The 24577-nt window shown below is 50.4% G+C and overlaps 1 protein-coding gene across 1 annotated transcript in view; it reads left to right on the top strand.

Annotated features, from left to right (window-relative positions):
• The window catches only part of LOC112811441 (BOS complex subunit NOMO1), a 54499-nt gene that overhangs the window by 22040 nt on the left and 7882 nt on the right, over window positions 1-24577 (top strand). Inside the window, exons 13-29 of the mRNA XM_025855523.2 lie at window positions 566-707; window positions 1975-2106; window positions 3129-3265; window positions 4748-4835; window positions 6783-6846; window positions 7847-7942; window positions 10560-10778; window positions 10871-10953; window positions 11816-11975; window positions 12101-12227; window positions 13726-13839; window positions 14711-14838; window positions 15792-15933; window positions 19375-19458; window positions 20660-20770; window positions 22801-22902; window positions 24325-24444. Of these exons, the coding sequence (XP_025711308.2) occupies window positions 566-707; window positions 1975-2106; window positions 3129-3265; window positions 4748-4835; window positions 6783-6846; window positions 7847-7942; window positions 10560-10778; window positions 10871-10953; window positions 11816-11975; window positions 12101-12227; window positions 13726-13839; window positions 14711-14838; window positions 15792-15933; window positions 19375-19458; window positions 20660-20770; window positions 22801-22902; window positions 24325-24444 (2049 nt within the window). The remainder of the gene's footprint in view (window positions 1-565; window positions 708-1974; window positions 2107-3128; window positions 3266-4747; window positions 4836-6782; window positions 6847-7846; window positions 7943-10559; window positions 10779-10870; window positions 10954-11815; window positions 11976-12100; window positions 12228-13725; window positions 13840-14710; window positions 14839-15791; window positions 15934-19374; window positions 19459-20659; window positions 20771-22800; window positions 22903-24324; window positions 24445-24577) is intronic.

Genomic DNA, 24577 nt, shown 5'->3' with positions numbered 1-24577 from the left:
GACAAGCCTTTGGAAGCCCTTTCGAAGTACAAGGGACTTGTCCAAGGAAGGGCAGCTTTGGGGTGTCATCATTACTAGGGAGGACATAGGTGACCGCTGTGCTCTTCCCCGGTCCCTCTTCTGAGCCTAAGAAAGGACACAGAAGAAAAAGAAGAAAGTGGCCTGAGTCAGCCAGGCTGGACATCCACATAGCGTTGACAGGGTCATAGCTTATGTCGTGAGTGACCTCAAGCCAGGAGAAGTTTCTGGGGCTTACTGTGGTTTCCACCCAGGGTACAGGTGACCGGTGACAGCCATGTGCCTCTGTGGTGTTATGCCGGATAGACTTCCGTGTGCTTTGTGGCAGGGCCGAAGGCTAGTTCTTTTGTATCTGAGGAGAAACACGTTTTCTTCCCATGGCCTGTTTGAGGATTTGTTGTGATTATAAAGCTAGGCCTAGAAGTGAACCTCTGTCCTTCCAATATTTAGCCTTGGGCCCGGGTGAATGTTCTGGTGCCCTGTAGGCAGGGGGAGCTGCGACCTTGACGTAGACACTGACGTCGTCCTGTGTGTCCCTACCCTGCAGGTGGTGGTTCCTGAGGCGGAGACCAGAGCGGGGCTGACCTTGAAGCCGCAGACGTTCCCTCTTGCTGTGACCGATAGGCCCGTGATGGACGTGGCCTTTGTGCAGTTCTTGGCATCAGTTTCTGGGAAAGTCTCTTGTTTGGGTAAGGTGTCGGGCGAAAGCGAGAATAGATAGTTTCAGAGAAGTAGGCAGTTGGAAGTGGGATCTTGGTGAGCTTTTCCCTGTCAGGTGGTGTTCAAGGTGAATGCCAAAACCGCGCCTGGAAGTGATTTTCAAATCCGTATTGCATACGGTTCTTTCTGAGTAAGCGTCACACGGCAAGTCACTAGAAATGTTTCCCTTGCAGTATTTTTTTTTTTTTAAGATTTTATTTATTTATTTGCCAGAGAGAGAGAGCAAGAGAGCACAGCAGGGGGAGCAGCAGGCAGAGGGAGAGGGAGAGGGAGAAGCAGACTCCTCGCTGAGCAGGGAGCCCGATGTGGGGCTCGATCCCAGGACCCAGGGATCATGACTTGAGCCGAAGGTAGACACTTAACCAATTGAGCCGCCCAGGCAACCCTCCCTTGCAGTATTTTTGCTTTGGCTCCTAAAAGAACACATAGGTCGCTTTTTTCCCAGCTCGGTCACTTTCCAGCTGTGAGACAGTAAGCTCAGCCCGTGTTTTCTTCTGTAGAATGGGAATACTGTGTCTCTCAGAAGGTCTTAGTGAGGCTTTAACAGAGTCAGGTTAGGGAGCGTGGCACAGATGTTAAGAACATAGAGTCTGAGATCAGACTGCATGGGCTTGCACCCTCGCTGTGTGACGTGGAGCAAGTTACTTAACCTCTCTGTGCTTTGAGTCTCTCATCTGTACTATGCAGGTAATGACAATACCTGCCTCGCAGGGTGGTTGTGAGGATCAAAGGAATTAGTGGATGTATAGCCTGTGTGAGGAGGACCTGGAACACAGCAAGAGCCATGTAAACCTTTGCTCTTATGAGTAATATTATTACGATGACAGAGGACCCAGTTCTGCACCTGGAATGAAGTGGGCATTCAGTGAAATTCTGTCCTCTTTCTCCGGCTTCTGGTGCTCCATAAATACCCATTCCCCCGTTTCACCTTCCATCTGACTTAGCAGGCGCTCTGAAATCTTGTTTTCCCTCTCCTGTCTTCTGTGCTCGCACGGGGCTGTTCAGTAGACGATGGGGTGGCTTTCACCATTGGTGACTCTGTTGTCTGGCACTGATGACCTGCACAAGGGAGGCATCTTAGGGCCGAGCAGATGCATGTTGGCTGGAAAGGAAGCCTGCTGTCACTGCCCTTCGGGACGTAAGCGGTGGCAAGCAGCACCCCGGGGTGGAGGGTTCGAGGCTGGGCTGTGGCTGGCGAGGGCAGCCACCCGAGGCCCTCCTGTCTCTGCTCTGCAGACACCTGTGGCGACCTGCTGGTGATGCTGCAGTCCGTGAGCCGCCAGGGCGAGAAGCGGAGCCTCCAGCTCTCCGGCAAGGTCAACTCAATGACGTTCACCTTTGACAACGTGCTTCCCGGAAAATACAAAAGTAAGACCCAAAGGCGGCATCTCGCGGCCCTCACGTACTTCCTGTCTTTCAGAACTTTCCCAAGCCCAGCTCTCGAATTGCACCCCAGCTGCATACCTTTACTTGCCTTCCTCACCCCTTGACCTTGAACGTGCGTTATTTAGCAATGGGGGATAATGCAGGAATGGCTGTTCCTGCCCTCACTGCCACCTTGTCAGGACAACCCACGCGCGTCTGCTGTTTGGGGAGGGTGCCCTCATTCGTGCCATTTTTATGTCTAAGTGCCCGAGTAGAGAGCATGAAATGGCACTGATGTGTCCCCCACCTGTAGCAGCTGTGTGATGTCCCTGAGACTCAGTCTCACCTTCTCAAACAGGAGTGATACGGCCTCTCTGCAGAGTGCAAAACCAAATGAAATACAGTGTGTACAGCATCTGGAAGCAGTAGGTGCTGGTCAGCATTGCTTCCCTTTCCTTCTGTTCTCGAGAAGCCACCCGTTGGCTGTATTTCTGCTTTTTCACAGCTCAGTTTAGAGCCTCTTGGTAGTGAATAGCTTATAAAGTAGGCTGTTTTATCTGGGAACTTATATTTTCTGTTCTGTCAGGTGTTGGCAAACGATGGCAGGGGGCCCAACTGCCTGTGTTTATAAATAAAGTTTTATTCACACACAGCCACACCCATTTGCTTATGTATTATCAACAGCTGCTTATGTGCTGCGAAGGCAGATTTGAAAATTTGCACGACCTGCAGAGTTGGAAATATTTACTCTCTGGCCCTTTACAGGCAAAGTTTGCTGCCCCTTCAATATCTTACTTGTGAGCGTGCTCTTTAGATGCCACCGAATTTCTTTCTTGCTGATGTTAATGAGCACGGGTTTCATTTTTCTCTTTAGTACTTACTTGTCCTGAGCATTACCAGTTACGTGTGTGCGCGCGCGCGCATATATGTGCATACACGTTAAAAATAATTAAGTCCTTGTAGTTTTTACTCAGGGAGGTGATGTGCTCTGTGCCCATGTGTGTCTGTAATTGTGGCTTTTCCAGTAAGCATCATGCATGAAGATTGGTGCTGGAGAAACAAGAGTCTGGAGGTGGAGGTTCTGGAGGACGACGTGTCAACGATTGAGTTTAGGCAGACAGGCTACATGCTGCGATGTTCCCTGTCTCACGCAATTACTCTGGTACGCCTGCCTCGTGTGGGTTCTCTTATTTGGAAAGCGGGAAGGTACTAGCATGCCAAGGAGATTTTAACCATTGTTAAGTCAAATATCCTTGTCTGCCCTCCACTCACCCTCCGATTCAGGAAAGCACAGGGAGCTTTTAAAACCCCTTGGCGGAAAGATGCCTTCGGGAGATTTTCTTGTCCTAGCCCCACATTGAAATTCTAACTTAGATGAGTGACTTAGGACAGCTGTCGTGTGGAGCACATTGGTTTTCTGTAGCCCTGGGATCGTAATACCCACTTCTCGGGGTTGTAGTGAAGTTTAAGGAAACCTCTTCTGTATTTGGTGTCCCCGGTGAACACTGCTATTATTATTATTAATAGGTGCCGCCGAGTCACTTTCTCTGGTATATTTATTCCGGGGCAGAGGAAGGAGCGGCTCAGATCTTACGGTCTTGTCGATGGAATCTCCCTGACAGGCAGTGTGCCCCTTGGGTTTCAGGAAAGAGAACAGGTGTGTGGGCCCGTCTCGGCCCATTCATGAGTTTTATAGAACTTTTTGGCTTCTGGCGATGGCAGATGTCATTGTCGGGTTCCGGTGGAGAAACTGAGGCAAGCGGCAGTTAAGCCACCACTCATGTTAGACCCTTGGAGGGCTGGCAGCCTGTGTTTCCAGGGCCAGTCGACTGCCCTAACTGCTTCACGACAAATGCTCCACAAGCCGTGTGGTTCCAGGAGATGGGTTAGTTGGTACTCAGTTGAGAGTAAGTGGTAGACATTTAGGAGATTGTTCCTTTCCTTCGGCTGTTCAGCGGGTTTCTGTTTCCCTTCGGACAAGATCCCCATTCCAGAACAGTGGCCAGCAAGGCCCTTCCCTCCCCCAGCCTCCTACCTCTCTCTCCACCTTGCTGCCTGGGCCCCGGCACACCAGCCTTGTTTCCACCTCCGCACCGGGCTTGTTCCCTCCTCTGGGCCTTCGCACATGCGCTTCCCTCAGTCATCTTTACCAGCGGTGCGCGTGCTTGGTTTTCTCTCATCATTCAGGCTGTAGCCCTGATGTTGCCTACTCAGGAGAGCTCCTGCCCTGAGCCCAGCCAGCCGAGATGCTCCTGCCGCGCTCCCGCTCTGTCCCGCTTCCTTGGCTGTTCGGCCCACCGCGCTATTACTTATTAGCTGAAATCTCATTTCTTTGTTGACCACATTGATTTTCTGTCTTCCCATATTAGAACGTAAGCCCCCTGAGTGCAGGAGCCACGTCAGCCAGCAGGGCCCAGCCCCGGCTCTGTCACATAGCAGGTGCTCAATAAATATTAGTTGATTGAATGAAAAAGAGCATGTTTCTGTGGGAAGTTTTTGAAGGTTTTTAATTTTCCTGTGGCACCCGACTGCTCAGATGATTAATGGGTACAACACATGACTGGTTCAGAAACAGAAATATTATTAATCATCTCGGTGTCTCCATCCCCCCTAGTAAGTCATTGTATTGGCTTTGGTCCCTTAGGAATTTTATCAGGATGGAAATGGACCTGAGAACGTGGGGATTTATAACCTCTCCAAAGGAGTCAACCGATTCTGCCTGTCCAAGCCTGGTGAGTCTGGAAGGATTGATGGGCTCTGAGTTAGAGAATGGAAAGGCACCGAGGATTGTGGTAAAGGCCTTTTTTTCCTCCCTGGATTCTCTTTGCGTCAGGCTATCAATTTCGGTTGTGGTTAGCGTACCCCGGTTTTTCTGTCTCTTTCCGCTGGAGGGAGTGGTGTTTCAACCCAGAGAATTAGAGCAGGGGGGCTGGAGAGCGTTCCTGGTCTCCGGGTTTGAGTTGGGTAGAGACGGCTGGGCCCATTCCCCTTGAAAAATACTATACCACGGGCCAGTGACCTCTCCTTAAAAGTAATGTTTTGAACATAAAAATTGGGCCATCTCCCACCTTGCTTAAAATCCTTCAGTGGCTTCTCTCCCCCTGGAGCAACTTTGTTGAGGTGCAGTTTGCAGACCATAAAATTCATCCATTTACAACATACAGGGATTTTTAGTAAACCTACCCAATTATGCGACCCTAACCGTAATCTGGTTTAGAGCATTTTCATCCCCCCGGTGATATTCTTCATGCATGTTTACAGTGAATCTCTGCTCCCAGCCCCAGGCAGCCACTAATCTATTTTCTGTCTCTATGGATTGGTCTTTTCTGGACATTTCATATACGTGAAATCCTGTGGTATTTTGTCTGTCTCCTTTAGCACATTTTTCAAGTTCCTCATAATGTTTTGAAGTTCATGTTGGGGCAGGTATTAGTGGTCTGTTCCTTGACTTCACTGAATATGCTCATGTGGATAGATCGTATTTTATGTGTCCACTCACCGGTTGGTGGACATTTCCCAGTTTTTGGCTCTTATAAATAATGTTGCCAGGAACGTTTGCGTCCAAGTCTGTGTGTGGACATCTGTTTTTCTTTTGGGTGAGATACCCAGGAATGGAGCTGCTGGATCATAGGGTAAATTTATGTGTCACTTTTTAAGAAACTGCCCAACAGTTTTCTGAAGGGGCCGTGTGTGCCCGTGGGTGTCCCCAACCAGCAGCGCACAAGGGTTCCCGTTTTCCTGACTCCTCACAACATCCGTTACGGTCTTTTTGATTTTAGCCATCCCGGTGGGCATAAAGTGGCAGCTCATGATGGTTTTATTTTGCATTTTCCTGGTGAATAATTCAGTGACTTCTCTTGGTTCTCGAGATAGAATACACGCTCTTCCCCGCCGTGTAGCTGTCCCCAGCACGATAACTGGCCTGTAGTGGGTGCTGGTGCTCTGTCAACATTTGTAGGATGAAAGAACAAAGTGAACGGAGAAACCCAAGTCCTTTGCCTGCTAGTAATTGCACAAGCACTTCCTTGGTGGGATGAAAACAACAGAGGTAGTTGGTGCTCATTTCAGGTTTTTGTAGGAAGCATGGCCAAAAGGTGGGTTAGTGACCGTTTGGGGGAATAAATCATTAGGCTTCACTCTGTCCTGAAACTGTATTCCTCCAGCAAATGACTTAGGCGCCTAATCGGAGCTGTTACCCTATGTAGGCTTGTGGCGTAAAAGTGTCCTCTGCAATCATTCCATAAACTTCTGGGCCTTCCTCTGCTCCGTGCTCCATTTTAGGAATATTTCTAGGAAGGAGGGCAGGCTGTGGTTATCTTTTGGATCTTTAACAGAATCTGTTAAGTGGAAAATTCTCGGTCTCGTTTGCGGTAGAAATGTACTTCCTGTTCTTTTTCGTGTGCACGTCCCTGTTAGCTTGGTCTGTGCAGATGAAACTAGTGTGAGTTGTTCAGTTATGGAAGATGAAATCCTGAGCTTGTGAGGGGCCATGAAATGGACCGGGTTGTTGGGAAGAAGCTGCCATAGGCAGCGGAAAAGGCATCTTGGGTCCCATTATTGCACATCTGCTCTGTGTGTGTGTTCAGGTGAGAGGTGCTGCCTGTAGATTTTCAGTGCTGGAAGTGCTCAGTGTGATAGAAACCCTCCTCTGAAAATGACTTTTGATTTCCTGGCTGCAGGTGTGTACAAGGTGACCCCTCGCTCCTGCCACCGGTTTGAGCAAGCATTCTACACCTATGACACGTAAGCTGGGTGTTCACCGCCCCGTAGTGTGTGTGAGCCTCCTCTGGAGTAGAGTGGGTGCACACTTCTTCTTCAGTTATTTCTGATAAACAAAGGAGTTTTTTTCTGGAAGAGGTAAAGTTAGGTATTAAAAAGAATTTCCATGTAAGGATTTTAAGACGCTTGGATAGGGGCGCCTGGGTGGCTCAGTCGTTAAGCGTCTGCCTTCAGCTCAGGTCATGATCCCAGGGTCCTGGGTTCGAGCCCCACATCGGGCTCCCTGCTCAGCGGGAAGCCTGCTTCCCCCCCTCCCACTCCCCCTGCTTGTGTTCCTGCTCTCACTGTGTCTCTCTCTGTCAAATAAATAAATAAAATCTTTAAAAAAAAAAAAAAGACGCTTGGATAAATTATTATTATTATTATTATTATTATTATTATTATTATTATTAGAAAGAGTGAGAGCGTGAGTGGAGGGGGGGAAGGGGCAAAAGGAGAGGGAGAGAATCCTAAGCAGACTCCGTGCCCAGCGTGGAGCCCGACACGGGGCTCGATCTCAGGACCCTGAGCCGAAATCAAGAGTTGGGCACTTAACCGACTAAGCCACCCAGGCATCCCAACACTTGGATAAATTATTGAGGAAATGGAGCTGGGATCTCTTTCCCCAGAATTCTGTAACCCAAGATGGAAGGCTGAAGTTTTCAAGTGGTGTAAATATCATTTTGGTTAAATCTTCCAGCCCTCAGTGGTGGGAGTTTCTCAAACTCCAGCCTCCCATTTTTACATTTTTTACACACGTTTGAGGGTTTCACCAGGAATTGGAGGTGTCAAGTTTTGGAGCGGAAAATTAGTTTATTCTTTTAAACACTGATAGGTGTGTCAGGAGTTACCTCACCCCTAACTTGGAGCAATTTCATGTAGTATATTTCAGGGTCAGAATGGGTGCCCATAAAGGGTGTGTCTGTGATCCTTTAAAAACAACTGGGTGATGGTGCTGGTGTTTTCTTTCCACTTTAATTTATAGGTCGTCACCCAGTATCTTGACGTTGACAGCCATTCGCCACCATGTCCTTGGAACTATCACCACTGACAAAATGATGGATGTCACTGTGACGATCAAGTAAGGCTCGTGCTCCGCGGTGATCTGAGCACGGTGGGGGGCGGGGCTGGTGGTGGACGAGGCTGGGGGACTTCTCTAACAGACACTCTGGAAATTATTTTTGATTTCTTATCTCTAGGTGCGTATACAAACGGCCTTCCCTCTTACATGACATAGCCGTAAATTAATTCACCACTGCCTTGGTCTTCTCCTTTTATGATTCCGGAATTAACTGTGGATTGAGTGAGAGCCTTCTGACAACTCGTTTCTGTGCCTTAAATTTCTGTTTGAACCCTTTACACTCCCTGCCTTGGCTAAGGCGGAAAAAAAAAAATCTCTGCCTTATTCACTGTATTTCAGGTGTTTTAGCGAATTCAGAAAAATTGCCTATTTTTCTTGAGACCTTTTCTTGAAGGCTGGGCAAGTAGAGATGACACCTGATATACGCAGGGTCGTGAGGGAGAAACTATATGAAAGGCAGTCCCTCACTGAGGGTCAGGTTCATGCGAATGTCCCCTTTGAGAGGAATTTTTACAGTGTGGTGAGGTGCATCTGACACCCCAATTTTCTCGAGAAGTGAAAGAATTTTGGCCACATGAACGTCTTTGTGAGAGAGAGTGGAAACCTTGAGTAACTTTCTCCCCCTCTTATCTTACGGTAAGAGGGGGACCTTCTCAGCTGCGTCTCCCATCTTTCTGTCCACCGCCTTTTCAACTCATCCACGTGTGCCGAAAATGTCTGTGGAGAGTCTTTGGTGTTCAGGGCCAGCCCCTGCCTTCGTGGGACTTAGAATCTCACAGGGGACACGGACACTCATCTGGGTGTCGCACATGGAACTGTGAGGTTGCACCTACGATGAGGGCTTTGTATTGGGCCCCCGTGAGGATTGGGGGGCCCGCAGGGGAGGCAGGCCGGTAGCGCCAGCCCGTGTTAAGGGTCTTTGCTTTGTCACATGGACACGATGACGTGTTTTAAGTAGAGAGAGGACTTTTTGCTTCAGAAAGCTCCCCCTCACTGCTGAGTGAGCAGGTAGAAGAAGCCCACAGGTGGACATCCCTTGATGTCACTGTGACAGTCAACTAAGGAGCTGATGGGGGTTCAGCCAGATGGTTGGTAGTGGGCTGGGGAGCCTTGGGCGGCTGGGAGGGTTGTTGAGCAGATGGAATTGACAGGATGTGGCAACGCGCTGACCAGTGGGGTCAGGTGGGATGAGTGTTGGGGACAGCCCTCGACTGCTGACTGAGGAGAGTGGGTTGAAGGGGTACCCCATTCCCCGGGGTAGCCCGGGGTCTAGGAGATGGACGTGGGAGTGTTTCTTGTGGGCCCGGGACTGTGTCTGGTGCTGGAACAATGCCTTTTATTGTTCTCCTGCTTGGAACGTAGCAGCTCCTGGTGGGACTAGAAATTCATATTCTTACCAGTCGTGACCCCGTATTACCTTATTTTCAGTCTTTATTGAATTCATTTTTGTAGCCTCAGAGGGGCTTTTGTTTGCTTGTGCTGGGGATTGTATGAGATGCATGTTCCAGCTGGGCATGGCTGCCTGGATCCCTCCTGGGGATCTCGTGCTCACCGGATCCCACACTGGACTCCTGGTTTTTGGCCTCTCCAGACCCACTCTTTGTCATCTTTCTAGGTGGCCCTTGAGTCTTCTTTCTCCTGCACCCCGTACCCAACCAGTCCATGTGCAGATCCTTGGCTTTACAGTTGAAATATGCCTGCCATCTTGTCCCTTCTCAGCACTTCCCCTCCGTACTCGGGTCTGAGCCACTGTCTCTTGCCTGGATCATTGCCACAGCCATCCTGCCTGGCCTCCCTGTCTCGGTTCTTGCTTCATGACAGTTTGTTTTCCATGCGGAAGGCAGAATTCATCCTTTTGAAGTAGAGATCATGTCATGCTTTTGCCTGCAACTCCCGTGGCTCTCCATCCCGCTCCGAGTGAAATCCAGGTCCACACCAAGGCTTGCGAAGCCCTAGTCTAACACCTGCTGCCCGGCCACCCTGTGACCCGTCTCATTCTTCCCTGGGTCCCTCTGCCCAGGCCACCTCAGTCTTCTGGCTGTCTCCCCAGGGGAGCTCCCGCCCAGGCTCCAAGGCCTTTGAACTCGCTGTTTCCTTGCCCACTGTACTCCTCCGCCGGGGAGCCCAATAAAGAGCAGCACCCCCACGATCCCAGCACTCTTTCCTTCCACGCTGCTCTATTTTTCTCTGTTGTACTTAACCTGACCTTATTTTCTGTTAACCGTCTGCCTCTTCCCACCGGAATGTGGATTCCACCTGGTTGGGGAATGCCGTCTGTCCGGCTTACCCGTTCTCTAGCAGAGTGCTCTCACTTAGGGTTGAATGAAAAAAGATGGTGGCGTGCAAAGACCTCCACGTCCTACGGGAAATCAGACGTTTTCTTACTTCATCCCAGCCAAGAGCTACTTGATCCTGCTGCCATCACAAAGACGTTCAGTTTTTATTTTTTACAAAAACGATCGGTGTGTTCAAACCAGGAACAGAGTGTGCCGCCGTGGTGGCGCTATAAGGGCTTTGGTTTCTTCCTTACCGATGAGTCCTTGTCAAAATGTCATATTGCCACCGACGACAGGGATAGGTGACCACCTGCTCTTGGCTGCTCCGTCCTTTCTTCCAGGTCATCCATTGACAGTGAACCCGCCTTGGTCCTGGGCCCCCTAAAGTCTGTGCAGGAGCTGCGGAGGGAGCAGCAGTGGGCCGAGATTGAGAGCCGCAAGCAGGAGCGGGAGAAGAGCGGCAGGGAAGATGCGGGGGGAGGGAGGGCCAAGCCCCCCGTCCAGGAGATGGTGGAGGAGCTACAGGGCCCCTTCTCCTATGACTTCTCCTACTGGGCACGGTAAGCTCCCTGTCTCTGTGCTGTCCTCCGTTCTGCTGGCCTTCCCAGCGGAGGGCAGAACTAGCCACATGGAAGTATTTCCATCCTCTTAGGTCTGGAGAGAAAATCACTGTGACACCCTCGTCTAAAGAGCTGCTCTTCTACCCCCCGTCCATGGAAGCCACCGTCAGTGGAGGTAAATGTCAACTCAGTGAGCCCCAGACACATCTCTGCAACCGTTCCTCTACCTGCATTTAAAAACATATTCTGTGTCATCGTTCCCACAAAGCCGTCTCTGTAATAAGGCTCCCGAAATGCCCTTTGGCACAGAACTGTCACTGCTTGGCGAGGGAGTGAATGAGTGAATGGAAGGTCTCTATCGATGAAAGTAACTCTGGTTATTAGAATTTGGGCCATCTCTTTGGAGAAGGGCTACCAACTGTTTCCCCTGCAGTTTTAGTTTGCCACCAAAAGGCAGGTGAAAAAGCAAAGCCGTCACTTGTTGAAATGTGAGCATTAGCCATCGTGTGTCTGAACTCTTCATGGTGTTTATACTTGTTGGTAGGGGTGAGGGAGGGTCTTCTTGGGACCGGACAATTAGAAGTGATGGCTGGTGGAATAGTTGTCTTTTGGCTTCCGACCATTTCCTCTAGCGTTATGGGTTCATTAGATCCTGGGCATTTACGTGGTCTGCGTTTGGAAGGAGGGTGTACTGAATAACGTGGCTTTCTGGCAGGCAGCCTGTTTGGGGTAGGCCTCCGCCTCGGGTCCTGCTGCATAGCCTCTTACCTGCCAGAAAGGTCTTGTGACAACGGAGAGAGAGGGGTAGTGAGAACCCAGCCTTTGTTAAGATTTATCTGCTCACATTCCCAGCCCTTGAGCAAGGCCTTTCAGGGATAGAGGCCTGGGTTGCCCAATTATTGCCGTTTCTGTTATATATTAACCTCATTTGGAACTAGCTTATCTATTTCAGGCCCCTCATTAGTGGGAATCTCCCCAACCAGAATGCCCCCTCCCGTGACAGCTAAGTCCTGTTCTTCTGTTTGTTCCCTGTGTAGAAAGCTGCCCAGGGAAGCTGATTGAGATCCATGGGAAAGTTGGCTTATTTCTGGAAGGCCAGATCCACCCAGAGTTGGAGGGAGTTGAGATTGTCATCAGTGAAAAGGGGGCAAGCTCACCCCTGATCACAGTCTTCACTGACGACAGAGGTACCTATAGGTAAGCCCCCCAGAAGAAGCACTTGCTTGGGACCAGGTGGGGAGCCCAGGCTTCCACGGGGCTGGCGAGGCCTCCCGCAGGTGTGATGCACAGCCATCTCCAGCATCTGCTTGCTTTTTGTCCAGTGTCGGGCCCCTGCACAGTGACCTGGAGTACACTGTGTCCTCACAGAAGGAAGGCTACGTTTTGACCGCGGTGGAAGGAACCGTAGGAGACTTTAAGGCATATGCTTTGGCCGGCGTAAGCTTTGAGGTAACACGTTTTTAAAATCATTTTTATTGCGGTATAATAATTGACATATAGTAAAGTGCACATAAAGCATATGATTTGATCGTTTCAACATATGGGTACACCCATGAAAACAGTGACAATCTGGTACCCCACTAAGTTTCCTTGTACCCCACCCCTCCCTGCTGATCTGATCTGATCTGCTTTCTGTCACCGTGGATTAGTTTGCGTTTTCTAGAGTTTGCCCAAATGGAATCATGCAGGATGTACTCTTTTTAGGGGGCTTCCTTTCACCCAGCGTAATTTGGAGACCTGTTGACTTTAGCTTGTTTGCATACCTTTTGGCGAGTGTTTTAAACTCTCATCCTTAACTGTGTCCTGTGTAAAAGGACAGAATGTTCCTAGAGTGGTATTTGATGTCCTTCTGTCTTCCCTCCATCGTTCTTGGGAAGAAGCATGCTGTGTGGTGTCCAGAGTCAAGTTTGGAGGTCCTTGAGTGTGAATATTTTCAACATAGAGGTTCAAGGAAAAGCAGCACAGATGACATCACATACCGATTTCAAATTCTCTTGTGCAGGATGCATTTTAAAGCAAATTAAAAGGCATTCCAACCGGGAAGAACTCTTTATACCATAAGTAATACCCCAGATTACCAGGAATGGAAGGTCTCGCTGCTAAAATTGATAGGAAAATGACAACCCCATAGAAAAAAGAACAGCAAAGTATAGGAAAAGGCAATTCGCAGAAGTCATACAAGTGACTGATAAATGTACGAGAAACGCCCAACTTCAGCAGTGACTGAGGAATGCAAAGGAAGTTACCATAGAAACACTGGGTTTTAGGTTAGATTCGCAGTGATTAAGACAATGTCCATTTTTTGAAGCGCGGATAGGGCCCTGCGCGTGGATGATGCACGGAACTGTTAAGTGGTCACAGCTACTTTGGCGTGCAGTGTGGTGGCATCATTTCGAATTCCGAGTGCACGATGTCCCAACCGTTCCCCTAGGAATAGAGGAAACCATGAGTGCACATAGATACACATGTTCCAGGATGCTTTGATGGTCCCACCTTTTCTGTCCCAAAAGTAGGTGGCCAGTCTGCATGCCGTGGCCGGCCGCCCCCTGCTTTAGGAGGCTGTGTGTGTGAGGACACAGTATGCAGGCAGTGTGGCCTGGCAGAGCGGGACGCAGGGACCGGTGTTTGAGGGGGCACAGGGGGTGCAGGGCCGTGTGGCGGGGCCCCACGCTTGAGTCCCCTGCCCTCCCCCTCCCCCCTCTGCCACGAAGTCGGTCAGCACCAGCCGTGATGCTTATTCGCTTGTGTGGGCACAGCGGCAGTTCTGGAAGGCTGCCTGCCAAACTCTTAATATGAGTTACCCCTGGGGACAAAGACTAGACTAGACTAGATCCCCAGCGGATCACAAGAAACACAACCCAGAAGAGTGACCCCTTGACCTTTGAGATCTTCTCTTCTGTGGGTGAGAGGAGTCTACCTTGCTCTGCTGTTCCTTTCTCACCCCCAGATAAAGGCCGAGGATGACCAGCCCCTCCCCGGTGTCCTCTTATCCCTCAGCGGCGGCATGTTTCGTTCCAACCTCTTGACTCAGGACAATGGCATTCTGACGTTCTCCAACCTGGTAAGGTGTCCTGTAGTTGACCGCCCGCCGGTCTTCCCCCTCCCTCGGAGCGCGGGGACACGGCGTGCGTGACTCAGGTACCGCTTGACAACGTGAGAACAGAGCCGCGGTGTGGAGTGTTTTACGTTTCTTAGGGGACCAAATGTAATTAGAGTATTGCTCTTACTAGAACTTGATGTTGCTGATTCACGTTCCCTTCCGCCGACACATCGTGTTTTCTGGCTGCCGGCTGGTCACGGCGACAGTATAATTAATGACCCTGGCTGCAGCGACTCCTCTCCTAGGCATCTCTCTGCTAAAGCGCAGCCTCGCGGTGTCGATGATGCCGAGCCTTATTTGGGGGTTAGCTTGTGTTTCTTCTGCAAACCATGGTCCCCGTGGCGGGAGGACGGCACCGTCTCGCTCAAGATGTCGTCTGGGGCCCTGACCGGTGGGGACTCGGGAAGCATACGTTACTCGGCCGTTCTTTGAGTTCTGGGAACAAAGTGACGGCTACAGGGACGTCGCCTGCAGGCAGTGAGGCGGATCTGAAAGATCATACGCTGAGCGGCGTCGAATCTTCCCTCCGCTACTTACTTGCTGTGTCGTCTCTGGGAATTTACTTGACCTCTCTGAGCCTCAGTTTCTTTATAACATTTAAATTGGTTTCTACCTCACAGAAGTACTGTGGGCACCTCATGCTGGCTGTTGTTAGAGTCGTCATTGTTGTCGCTGTCACCCGTTTACTGGAGAGTCAGTCACCGTTTCTGTCTGTGCAGGAAGGCCCAGAGCTCTGGTGGCCACATTCCCGTCCCTGATGACTTTAGTCGCCCCCCATTCAGCCATACCTGGAGGTGCAGCAGAGCCTCAGTGTGTGATTGTCTCTCGGCAGAGCCCTGGCCAGTATTACTTCAAACCCATGATGAAGGAATTCCGGTTCGAACCATCCTCACAAATGATCGAGGTTCAAGAGGGGCAGAACTTGAAGATCACCGTGACTGGCTACCGAACGGCCTACAGGTGCGCAGCCCGCCTGCTCCCCGGTCCTCCGGGCCTGGGCTGGGGAGTCCCACTCAGGCCTCTCTTTCCTGGGATCTCCACCTCGCCCCCCCCGTTCGGGAGCCAGAGGAGATAAGATAGCAAGTCCAGAGAGTTTTTAACTGCTGCCTTTTTCTTCGGGATCCGTCACAAAGTTCCTATTCTGAAATTGGCCCAAGAGAGCCTGTTTAGTTGCTTAAAAGTTTTATTTTTACAAGAGCTTGAGACTGGAATTAAGTGTTACAAAGGAGGAAATGAACTCGCTTGAGTAAGGCTTCAAAATGTTGAAGAGAGAATAAAATGTTAGCTTTTCCTCCATTCCTTGTCTCCCAGCCGCTCACATTTTCCAGTGTTTGAGAGCAGTTCCGGAGACGGTTTGCACAAATGCTGATGTGCTAATATACACGATACACTGTATATTAGCTGTATCAGCATTATGGAGCTGTAAGTTTATTTCTAGATACACACCACACACAGGTATTTGTAAAAGTATACGGAAGCACTTGAGGTGAAGATCGATTAATCAGAAAGTTTAGAAAAATGGGCCATTTTCAAATGAATATGTGGAATGAGAGAGAAACTGATTTCATTTCATTGGATGCTTCCTTACTTAAAATACAACTTAATGAAAATGAGATAAAATGGAATAAAATAAGGCTTAGCCATTTTTAATTTTCTGGAGCATCCCTTCAAACGTAAAAGAAGAGAAATCAGTGACAGCCTTCCAGCTGGCTCGAGCCTTCAGGCAGGAAGGCCGGATTTGGAAAGTGACACGGCCGGGACTGACCTGCCTGGGTCATCGGGGTACAGTTCTCCCCTGGGCTGCTTGGAACCGTAAATTGTTGGTAAACGCGGGACACTTGGCCGCAAATCCTTCACGTGCTCCAGAAAACCCCGGGACTTACCATGTTCCGTGTCTTCTCTTGTCGCTCTAGTTGCTATGGTACAGTTTCTTCTCTGAACGGGGAACCAGAGCAGGGTGTCGCCGTGGAGGCGGCGGGACAGAACGACTGTAGTATTTACGGAGAAGACACTGTGACAGATGAGGAGGGGAAGTTCAGATTACGTGGATTGCTGGTGAGACTTTGGACATTTTTTTGTCAGTGGGTCTTTTCACCTTGGATTTAGAGGTGTCTTGTGGTGCCCCCCAAGACTGGTGGGAACGGGCAGGGCAAGGGGTTTGGGGCTGGGGGGTTAGGGCTCTGGAACCCTCCTGATCCCTGTTTTATCTGGCACAGTTTACCTTTCAGTGAGCTGACACATTGGGTTGGGGTTTTGTGGCAAAATGAAGTTGGAAAACAGTGGGTCTGGTGCAGCTTCTGCCTGGCATTAGGCGGTTGTGGCGTAGGCCAGGGCTCTCAGACCAAATGCCTGTGGGGCCAGAAGAGGCATGTGAATGGCCGGAGGATGCTGGGTGCCCACTAGGGAGTGGTGAGGAGTGTGGTGAACTCCAGAGGGCAGGGCCCATGCAAAGGGCGCAGCTCCCACTCCACTCCAGCTCCTTATATCCATGTGGGAGGATAGGCTCAGTGCTGCCAGATCGTTCGAATTGTTAAAAGACAAGTCCGAAGTTCAGATTTCCATGTGAAAACTCCTAACTTTTAGGTGTCAACAGCTAATTAAAAAAAACCGCACAAACTCACAACTTTGTCGTGTGGGTCAACCAGCCAACTCATTTGTCCTTTGCTCAGCTGCAACATTCAGTTTAGGGTTTATGGTGCTGCTTCAATTTGTATTCTTGCATTCCTGCATTTGCTCAGTCAGCAGACACTGCCTGTGTACTGTGTGGTCACTGCAAGAGTGTGGGTTGGACAGCACCTGCTGGACTGGGCCCCTTGGATCGGGGGTTGGGTCCCCGGGCTTTCAGAGTCACACACACAATATTCCTAGCTGACCGCAGAGACAGGCACACATTACTCCACAGCAGGCTAATGTTTGCCCAGATCACGCGAGCTGAAATGTAAGCCAGTTTCCCAGTTTATTTAGATACGTTGGAGCAAAGCTGTTCTTGCCCCAAAACAAAAATACTCATGTCCAGGGCATCCCAGGGTCAGATCCTCGGGTACCTGGGAGGCAGGTTGGAAGGTTGCCTGGTGAGCTTGGGGTATTCAAGCTGAAGGAGGAGGATGGATTCGGGGGTGTCTTCCCTGGCTGTGCTGAGGACTAGAATTCTGATGGTCCAGCTGGATGCACACCAACTGGGTGGGCTCTGCGCTTCCCGCTCTGCCCACCACTCCCTCCGTCTGGCATGTTCTCAGCAGAGTCGTCAAGATGACAGTTATCTTGCCATGCTTAGGAGTCTGCATAAGTCTCACCACGATGCTCCGTTCTCACTGTCCTCCGCCCTGGGGCGGTGGGGCGGGGAGGGGGCTGCCCCTGAGGAATAGGCTGCCTTCAGGCCCGCTCCCTTCCTGTGACAGTGGTTCTACAGAGAACAGACAGGCGGGACACCATGGTCTCATGCCACTACAGCCAGGGCCTGGGGAGAGGCGTCCGGTCATGGGAGCTGGCTCCTTGGCCTCATGAGATCCGTGCAAGCCTAACCGTTGCAGTTCCGTCCTTTGTTGGCTGCACGAATGACCTTCTGCTCTCGTCTGCCTGGGTGTGAATCCCGCCTCCGTCATCGCTTTGCTGTTTACGTTCAGGCAAGGGGTTTATCCTTTCTCTGTTTCGTCATCTGTAGAAGGAGGATAGTGACGTCCACCTCGGAGGTCGGCTGTGGGTGTTAAATCAGTCAGTGGATGTGGCACGCGCAGCGCGGACGAACAAAACCTTCCCCCGAGGCAGCCCTCACGCAAGCTGCCAGCTCAGGTTTTGGTCTGTAGCTTTCTGGGGTGGCAGCTTGAGAAGGGATCTGGGTGGGTGCCTGTGTAGGGCAGGAGCCTCCCTTCCTCTGGGTGGATGCTGTGTTCTTGGCCTACCTCACTCTTACGGTTGCGGGGACGACAAATCTCCATCACCTTCTTGGTTCTCCCATCGTCTCACTGGACCAGACGTGTTCTTCTAAACTCACCAACTTAACACGTTGTGTGTAATTAAACCGAAGATAGTTTCCTTCTCCGGCACAGTAGATTTCCATCTTAACTGATGCTCTGAAGACACCCTCCTCCTCCCCCTCTTCCTCTTCCTTCTAATAGGTGGTAATTTATTAGCGCTCTCAGTAGTTTTCAGAGTCGCCCTGGGGGCTCCCCACGCCTTCATGTGCCAGGCCGCAAGTTCTGGGGGGACATCCTTAGCCATTCCTCAGCCAGGGCTTGGGATTCGTGTTTGCCAGTCTCCCAGAGGACACGAGGCTGAAGATCCCTTGTTGTAGGTTTCCTGAGGATCCTTGCCCCAGGCAGGACTCGTTCATTCATTTCACCTTTCCCTGCACTGTTGTCAGGACATCTTGGGCGAGAAGCTGCGGCACTAGAGTCCATGGCCAAAGGATGAGGGCGAGTCCCCGAGCCAGTCGGCCGGGCCCTGAGTGAGGAGGGGGCCGGCTGGGGTGGAGCAGCTGCCTGGACAGGCTCCCCGGTGGTCCAGGTGCGGGAGCGAGCGGGCAGTGCCGTCCCCTTTTCTGCCCAAGTGACTACTCACGTCCCTTCCTCTCTGGGGTACGAATGGCTCTTTTGAGCTGAACCCGATACTGCCAGTCCTAACTCACCTGTAAAGTCAATGAATGTGTCTACCGGCGATCATGAATTTGTTCTCAGTTTTCAAAAAAACAATAGCTTTATTGTCTCTGTAAAGGTGCCATGTGCTCATTATAAAATAGCTCATAGCAACATATCCCAACGAGCAGAATCTTGAAAGGGAAGAAACACACCCTACAGCTATCAAAGCACACATTATTTTAGGAGACCAGAAGCCTTTTATCCATGCTAGTTTAAAAATAAACGATCACATCTTAGGGTTGTCCCCCGTTAGCTGCATATAGACCCCTCTGAACTTGGCCCGATGCTTTAGATCCTAATGTGTGAGCAGGTCAGTTGTGCGATTGATCGGAAATCGGTTGCTCTGAAAGCTTTCTTAGAGTAATGATTTATTCGGTAAACTTTATGTACGCCTGTAAAATTGAGCGATAGAGTAAAAAGCTTGAGAAAGAACAGATTTTTTTTTTTTTTTAAGAAGGAAATTCTCAGATCTCACTTGGCAGAAATCGTGTCCATCGTAAGCATTCAGGAATCATGGCTGATGTCACTCCACGTATATATGCAGGCAGAGGGGAGGGCTGGATAGCCACGGGAGAACAGTTTTATCAGAGCAAGCATATTGTGCTTAGCAGTGTTGAAGCAGGAAGCCAAATCTAATTTTTCTTGGGGTTTGAAGGAACTGCAGACCTCCAGATACATGTTCCTTCATCAGGGTGCTTCTAAAAGGGACTCTTGGGAAGGTCAGCAGGCCGCAGCCTGGGTCCGGCAGCGGGGTGGCGACGGCGGCGTGGCCGTGGTGAGGGCCAGTGGTCAGAGGAGGCTCGGATGAGGTTCCGGGCAGTGAGCCCCTTTCTAGAGGCGTGATCACTGGGTTTGCTTGCAGCCAGGATGTGTGTACCACGTGCAGCTCAAGGCAGAAGGCAACGACCACATCGAGCGGGCCCTCCCCCACCACCGGGTAATTGCGGTAAGTCACGAAACTCTGCGGGCCGACGGGTGGCGGTATGAGCGCTTCCCCAATCCGAAACGCTTTAGCTCCTCTGGCTAGCTGCCTTTCCTCTGAGGTGGGGTGGGGGGGGGGGGCTCCGGGTCCTAGTTAAGGGTCCTCTTCGAATAGTGTCAGCTTCACACGCGGCATCTCCTGTGGGGTTTTAATGAGCGGCATTGCTGTCCTGAATCCGGAGGGGAAATTTGAGCTGTTGTCTCCTCCCTCCCCCCAGCAAACGGATCATTATTCTCCAAGTTGAGGATCTCAAGGTCTAAGTGGCATTTCAGATCAAGGGAGGGTAATAAAGACAACGTGGGCTTAATTGGTGGCAGGGCCACCCGATTTTCTTATATCCAGATGACCTTGTTTTTTTCCACTGGGGGGGTGGAGTCTCTTGATATTCTGGATCACGACTTAGCTAATTGATCCGTAAAGAGGCAGCTCTCCCTCCAGGTCACGGGGAGGAGCCCGGGAATCATTTGAAGGGAAGCTTTTCTCCCACGGAGTAACTCATTTGCTAGACTGGAGGGTTTGGGTGGGACGGGGGCGGGGAGGGGCGAGGGGGGCGGGTGCTGCCTCTTGGTGGCTTGATTAGGTGGCATTAGGCATGAAGGTTATGAGGGGTCAGGAGAGGGGTGGGCCGTTTAGGACCACCTGGCTGAGAAGTGGGTTTTCTTGATGTCTTTATGGCATCTGGCATTTTAAATGGCTGTGAGGGCGGCATCTTACAATCCCATGTTTCCCTGCCATGGTGGCCAAGGCCAGCGTCATGGACAGTCCTGGGGACCACGGCCTGGCAGATAGGGAAAAAGGGACAGACGGAAGGGCACACACCCACCTGTGGGGCGGCTCTGCCTCAGCCCCTGCTGATGGCTGCCAGGCAAACACATCTCTTTCTTCCTCAAGAGGCTGGAAAGTCTGGCTTTTGGTGTGTGTGAAATTTCTCTTTAAATTGTTGTCAAATAATGGAATTTTAGAAAGAAAACATTCTGTGCTAGTCAAACAAAACGTGTCTTGGACCAGCCGTAGCCCACCTCCTTACCACCAATTTGTGCCCTTGGACTTGGACTGCTGAAGAGGTGAAGTTTGCTATGAAACAGCGCCTAGGACATCACCACCTAGAGTAGAAGCTCTGCTTCCAGCTTCCTCGCCACCAACGTTGTTCCTGGTCTCTTTCTAGGTCGGCAATAACGACATTGATGATGTAAGCATCATAGTTTTCCGGCAGATCAATCAGTTTGATTTAAGTGGAAACGTGATCACTTCCTCCGAGTATCTCCCTACATTATGGGTAAGGCCAGTTTTTTTACGGTGAAAGTGTGGTCTTTTCAGCTCTGAGAAGAGTAGGAGCGGGGTACGCGGGCCTGCCCAGCGCTCGCTTGGGCGCGGACAGACCGGGAAGTGCTGAGGGCTGAGGGAGAGATCCCGGCGTGTATCTGGGAGAGTGGTTGCTGACGGCCCAGAAGGGAAAGGCTTCATACTTTCAGATAACTCTCTGTCTAGCTCAGAAATAAGTCTTTGGAAGCATTGTGGTTGCAGCCTAACGAATGCTCCATACAACCTAGAATCTAAAGCGGAAAGGTAATTTTAAGGCAGAGTGCCTTGTAGCTTTTAAAATTCTGTCCAGGGTGGGGGCGATGGGCAGGGGACCGGGAGTCGGGCAGTCTGACCAGTGTCCTGCTCACCCCGCTGCCACGGGCAGTCAGTCACTCCATCTTGAGGACCAGGGTTTCCTCTGTGAAATTCGGGAGCTGGGACTCAGTGACCTCTCAAGATCTCTTCAGGTTCTAACCAAATCTCCTTGTCTGCAGTTAATGAAATGTTTATACCCTGCTCTAGCATCCCTCTTGAAAAGTGTCCGTGAATCGCCACGGGAGTGTGTTTTTCAGAGGCGCTTGTAATTTTATACACGATGACACGTTTGACTTGGCTGAGAATGTGCGCTGAGGGTTTAACTCCCCTCTGAACTCGCTCTTCCTTCCAGGTTTACAAGCGTGTTGTTGCCTGTGGGGACTGGGCGGGCAGGGCCCGAGCAGAGCGTGCTGGGTGGGCTGTGGGGCAACCTGCAGCAGACGGGAGGGAATAGCGCCCCCTCGTCGTCGCCACGTGATTGTTGTCCTGTTGGAATCCTGGCCCAGGGTTGGGATCATTTCCCAACTTTCCAGAGAAGCTGGAAGTTAGAGTTACTTGAAATCACCTGGTTTTTAAACATGGTCAGTGAATTCAGATCGGCTCTGAACATCGTATAGGGCACAAGAACGCATGTGTGGTCTTGGATGTGGCCCACTGGCCTCCCGTCTGTGACTTTCGTTTTAGGAAAATGCCTCGTGACTTGCGTGTTCTACATACAAGTGTCAGCTTGGGCCCTGGGGAGGGTGACTGGCTTTCTCCTGTGGCATCCAGGACTGTACCTCCTTCGCCTGTCCCGTTGCTTGTGGTAGTCAGAATGAGAACAGGCCAAAGGGAAAGGCTAGAATTACAGGACTGAACTGCTCCTGGCAGCAGCCTGGACAACCAAATGCAAAAGGGGAATGTGTTTTGAGCTTAAGGAATACTCGTGGAGTTGAAGGTACAGCATATGGAGAGGCCATGCCAGGTGGGCCAGACCCTCAGTGACGTGGGTTGAGCCCCAGGCGCCACCACATATAAATTGTGCAACTTTAGGTGGTGGAGGCTTGGGGCCTCGCTATGGGTAATGATGGTGCCAGTTCAGAGCCAGGGTTGGTGATGACGTATGGACGAAGTGCCTGTTGCTTGCCTGGCATTCACAGCTATAGTATAAGCTGTTCCTTTTAATATTATCATTATACTAACTGTTACCATCTTTTTTTTTTTTTAAAGATTTTATTTATTTATTTGAGAGAGAATGAGAGGTAGAGAGCGCGAGAGGGAAGAGGGTCAGAGAGAGAAGCAGACTCCCCGCTGAGCAGGAAGCCCGATGCGGGACTCGATCCCGGGACTCCGGGATCATGACCTGAGCCGAAGGCAGTCGCTTAACCGACTGAGCCACCCAGGCGCCCTAACTGTTACCATCTTGAGCATTAACTTAAGTTGCTGGAATCGATTTTAAAATCTTAACATTTCTATGCAGGTCGTGGAATTGTGAGTCTCAGGCAATGGAGGAATGCATTATGTATTCCGGCTGGGGGCAGGTTGTTTCTCTTTCAAACATCCGTGTTCCCAAAGATCCTTCTCCTCCCCCCCCCCCCCCCCCCCCCCCCCCCCCTCCCCCATCCCGAGGAAGAAATGAAGTGTTTGAAATGAAATGTTTATTGTGTTTTAATTTCGAAAGCACACCCTGCTTTGTTTTCTGCTCTCCAGGTAAAGCTTTACAAAAGTGAAAATCTTGACAACCCAATCCAGACGGTTTCCCTGGGCCAGTCCCTCTTCTTCCACTTTCCACCCCTGCTCAGGGATGGCCAGGTAACTAACACCCGGGCTGCCTTCTAGCCGTGTCTTCATCTGAATAACTCCACTTCAGAGTTTAAGGAAAGAGTTTTCTCACCCCCCGCCCAATACCTCTTTGCGGAAACGGTTGACATGCTCTCTGAATCAAGGTTGGGCTCTGTAGGGTTTATGTGTTCTTAATTGGTTCTTTATCTCTTTGCAAAAGTAATACACATCCATGGCAGGAGATTTTTTTGGGGGGGTGGAAATCAGATACAATCCCATCATCTAGAAATAACCCCTGTTCACGTGCTGACGGGTATCCTTTGGTCTTTTTTCACTGTGTGTGCTTGTGTGTGTGTAAATGTAAGTATACACATGTATTTATTTTAATAATGCAAGCCTAGGATTCTTCTGTACATTGTTTTATAGCCTGTACTTTTCAATGAAGAATATATCCGAAATCTTTTCCCCATCCTTAAACCTTTATAACGTGGTTTTTCTTGGTTGCACAATAGTCTCTAATACAGGAAATGCTGTGATTTATTTAACCAAGCCCTTAATGGTGGACACCCTTTACTGATTGTAGAATGTTTATTATCAGTTGTATTTGGACAGAGCAAGCTATTTTAGGTGTCAAGGTGAGAGCAAACTTTGCAAAGAACTCGATTCTTTCCTGGTGGGCCTGGCATGTGTTTGTCAGTAGTGCACCTACATAAGATGTTCCCTGTCCCGGCTTCTTACCACCTGCCCCAGGGATGATAAACTATGGCCCTTTTGGGGCATGAAATGGCTGTAAAATAATGAAATAGGTTGCGATGGACGTTTGGAGTCGCTCCCCATTTCTCGAGACGCCCTTTGCAGGGGCTGCCGTAGGCAGCACGGCTCTGCAGAAACAGCATGGGCTTGGGGTCAGACTCCACCTGGGCTCACTGCCTGCTCTGAGATGGGAGCAGTAAACCCGACCTTGACCATGACTTAGAGCAGAGCAGGTGTCTGCCTCGTGCAGTGCTCATGGTGCCTAGCATACCGTTGGGGCTCTGGACGGTTCCAGAGATGCTGTGTTCTTAGAACTTGCCAGCTAACGGGCCACTTAAGTGTCCTCCCTTAAAAGTCAACCTCATTTTGGATTGAAAGCAGTCTTTCTCAGTTGGATCATGTATCTCCCTCATCAGAAGTGGCTCGTAATAACTTTCTGTATTTCATAAAGTGGGATCCTCAAAGGACCACAATTATGTCGCCGTTGAACATGCTCATACAAAAGTTCTGCAGACTTTGAAAGCTTTGTCGGAAGACGCTGTCTCCGAGATGCTGGGGACACACGGCTGTCACTGATGGAACAGCCCACTGAGCTTCCTGTTCTGAAGTTAGCGACCTTGGTTTGCATGCGTAGACCTGGGGATTTCTTTAAAAGCATAAAGTCCTTTATAAAAGTAACGTCTTCTTGCTTGCGCACAGAACTACGTTGTGCTGTTGGACTCCACGCTCCCCAGATCCCAGTATGACTACGTCTTGCCTCAGGTTTCTTTCACGGCAGTGGGCTACCATAAACACATCACCCTGATTTTTAATCCCACGGTAAGGAAAAGGGGGAGTTTAGAAACAACCCATTGGGGGGACGAGAGAAGGAAAACCGCACAACCTGTGCTCCAGGTTATTAGTGGAGGGAGGACAGCTGTTTGAGGTCCCCCAACTCCGGGTCCCTTTTGCA

The sequence above is a fragment of the Callorhinus ursinus genome, unplaced genomic scaffold (genome assembly GCF_003265705.2).
Source record: "Callorhinus ursinus isolate GAN/ISIS: 27379988/994484 unplaced genomic scaffold, GSC_fseal_2.0 scaffold13, whole genome shotgun sequence".
NCBI classification, from domain to species: Eukaryota; Metazoa; Chordata; class Mammalia; order Carnivora; family Otariidae; genus Callorhinus; species Callorhinus ursinus.
The sequence above is the reverse complement of the archived record's forward strand: the minus strand, read 5'-3'. Positions and strand labels throughout refer to the sequence as shown.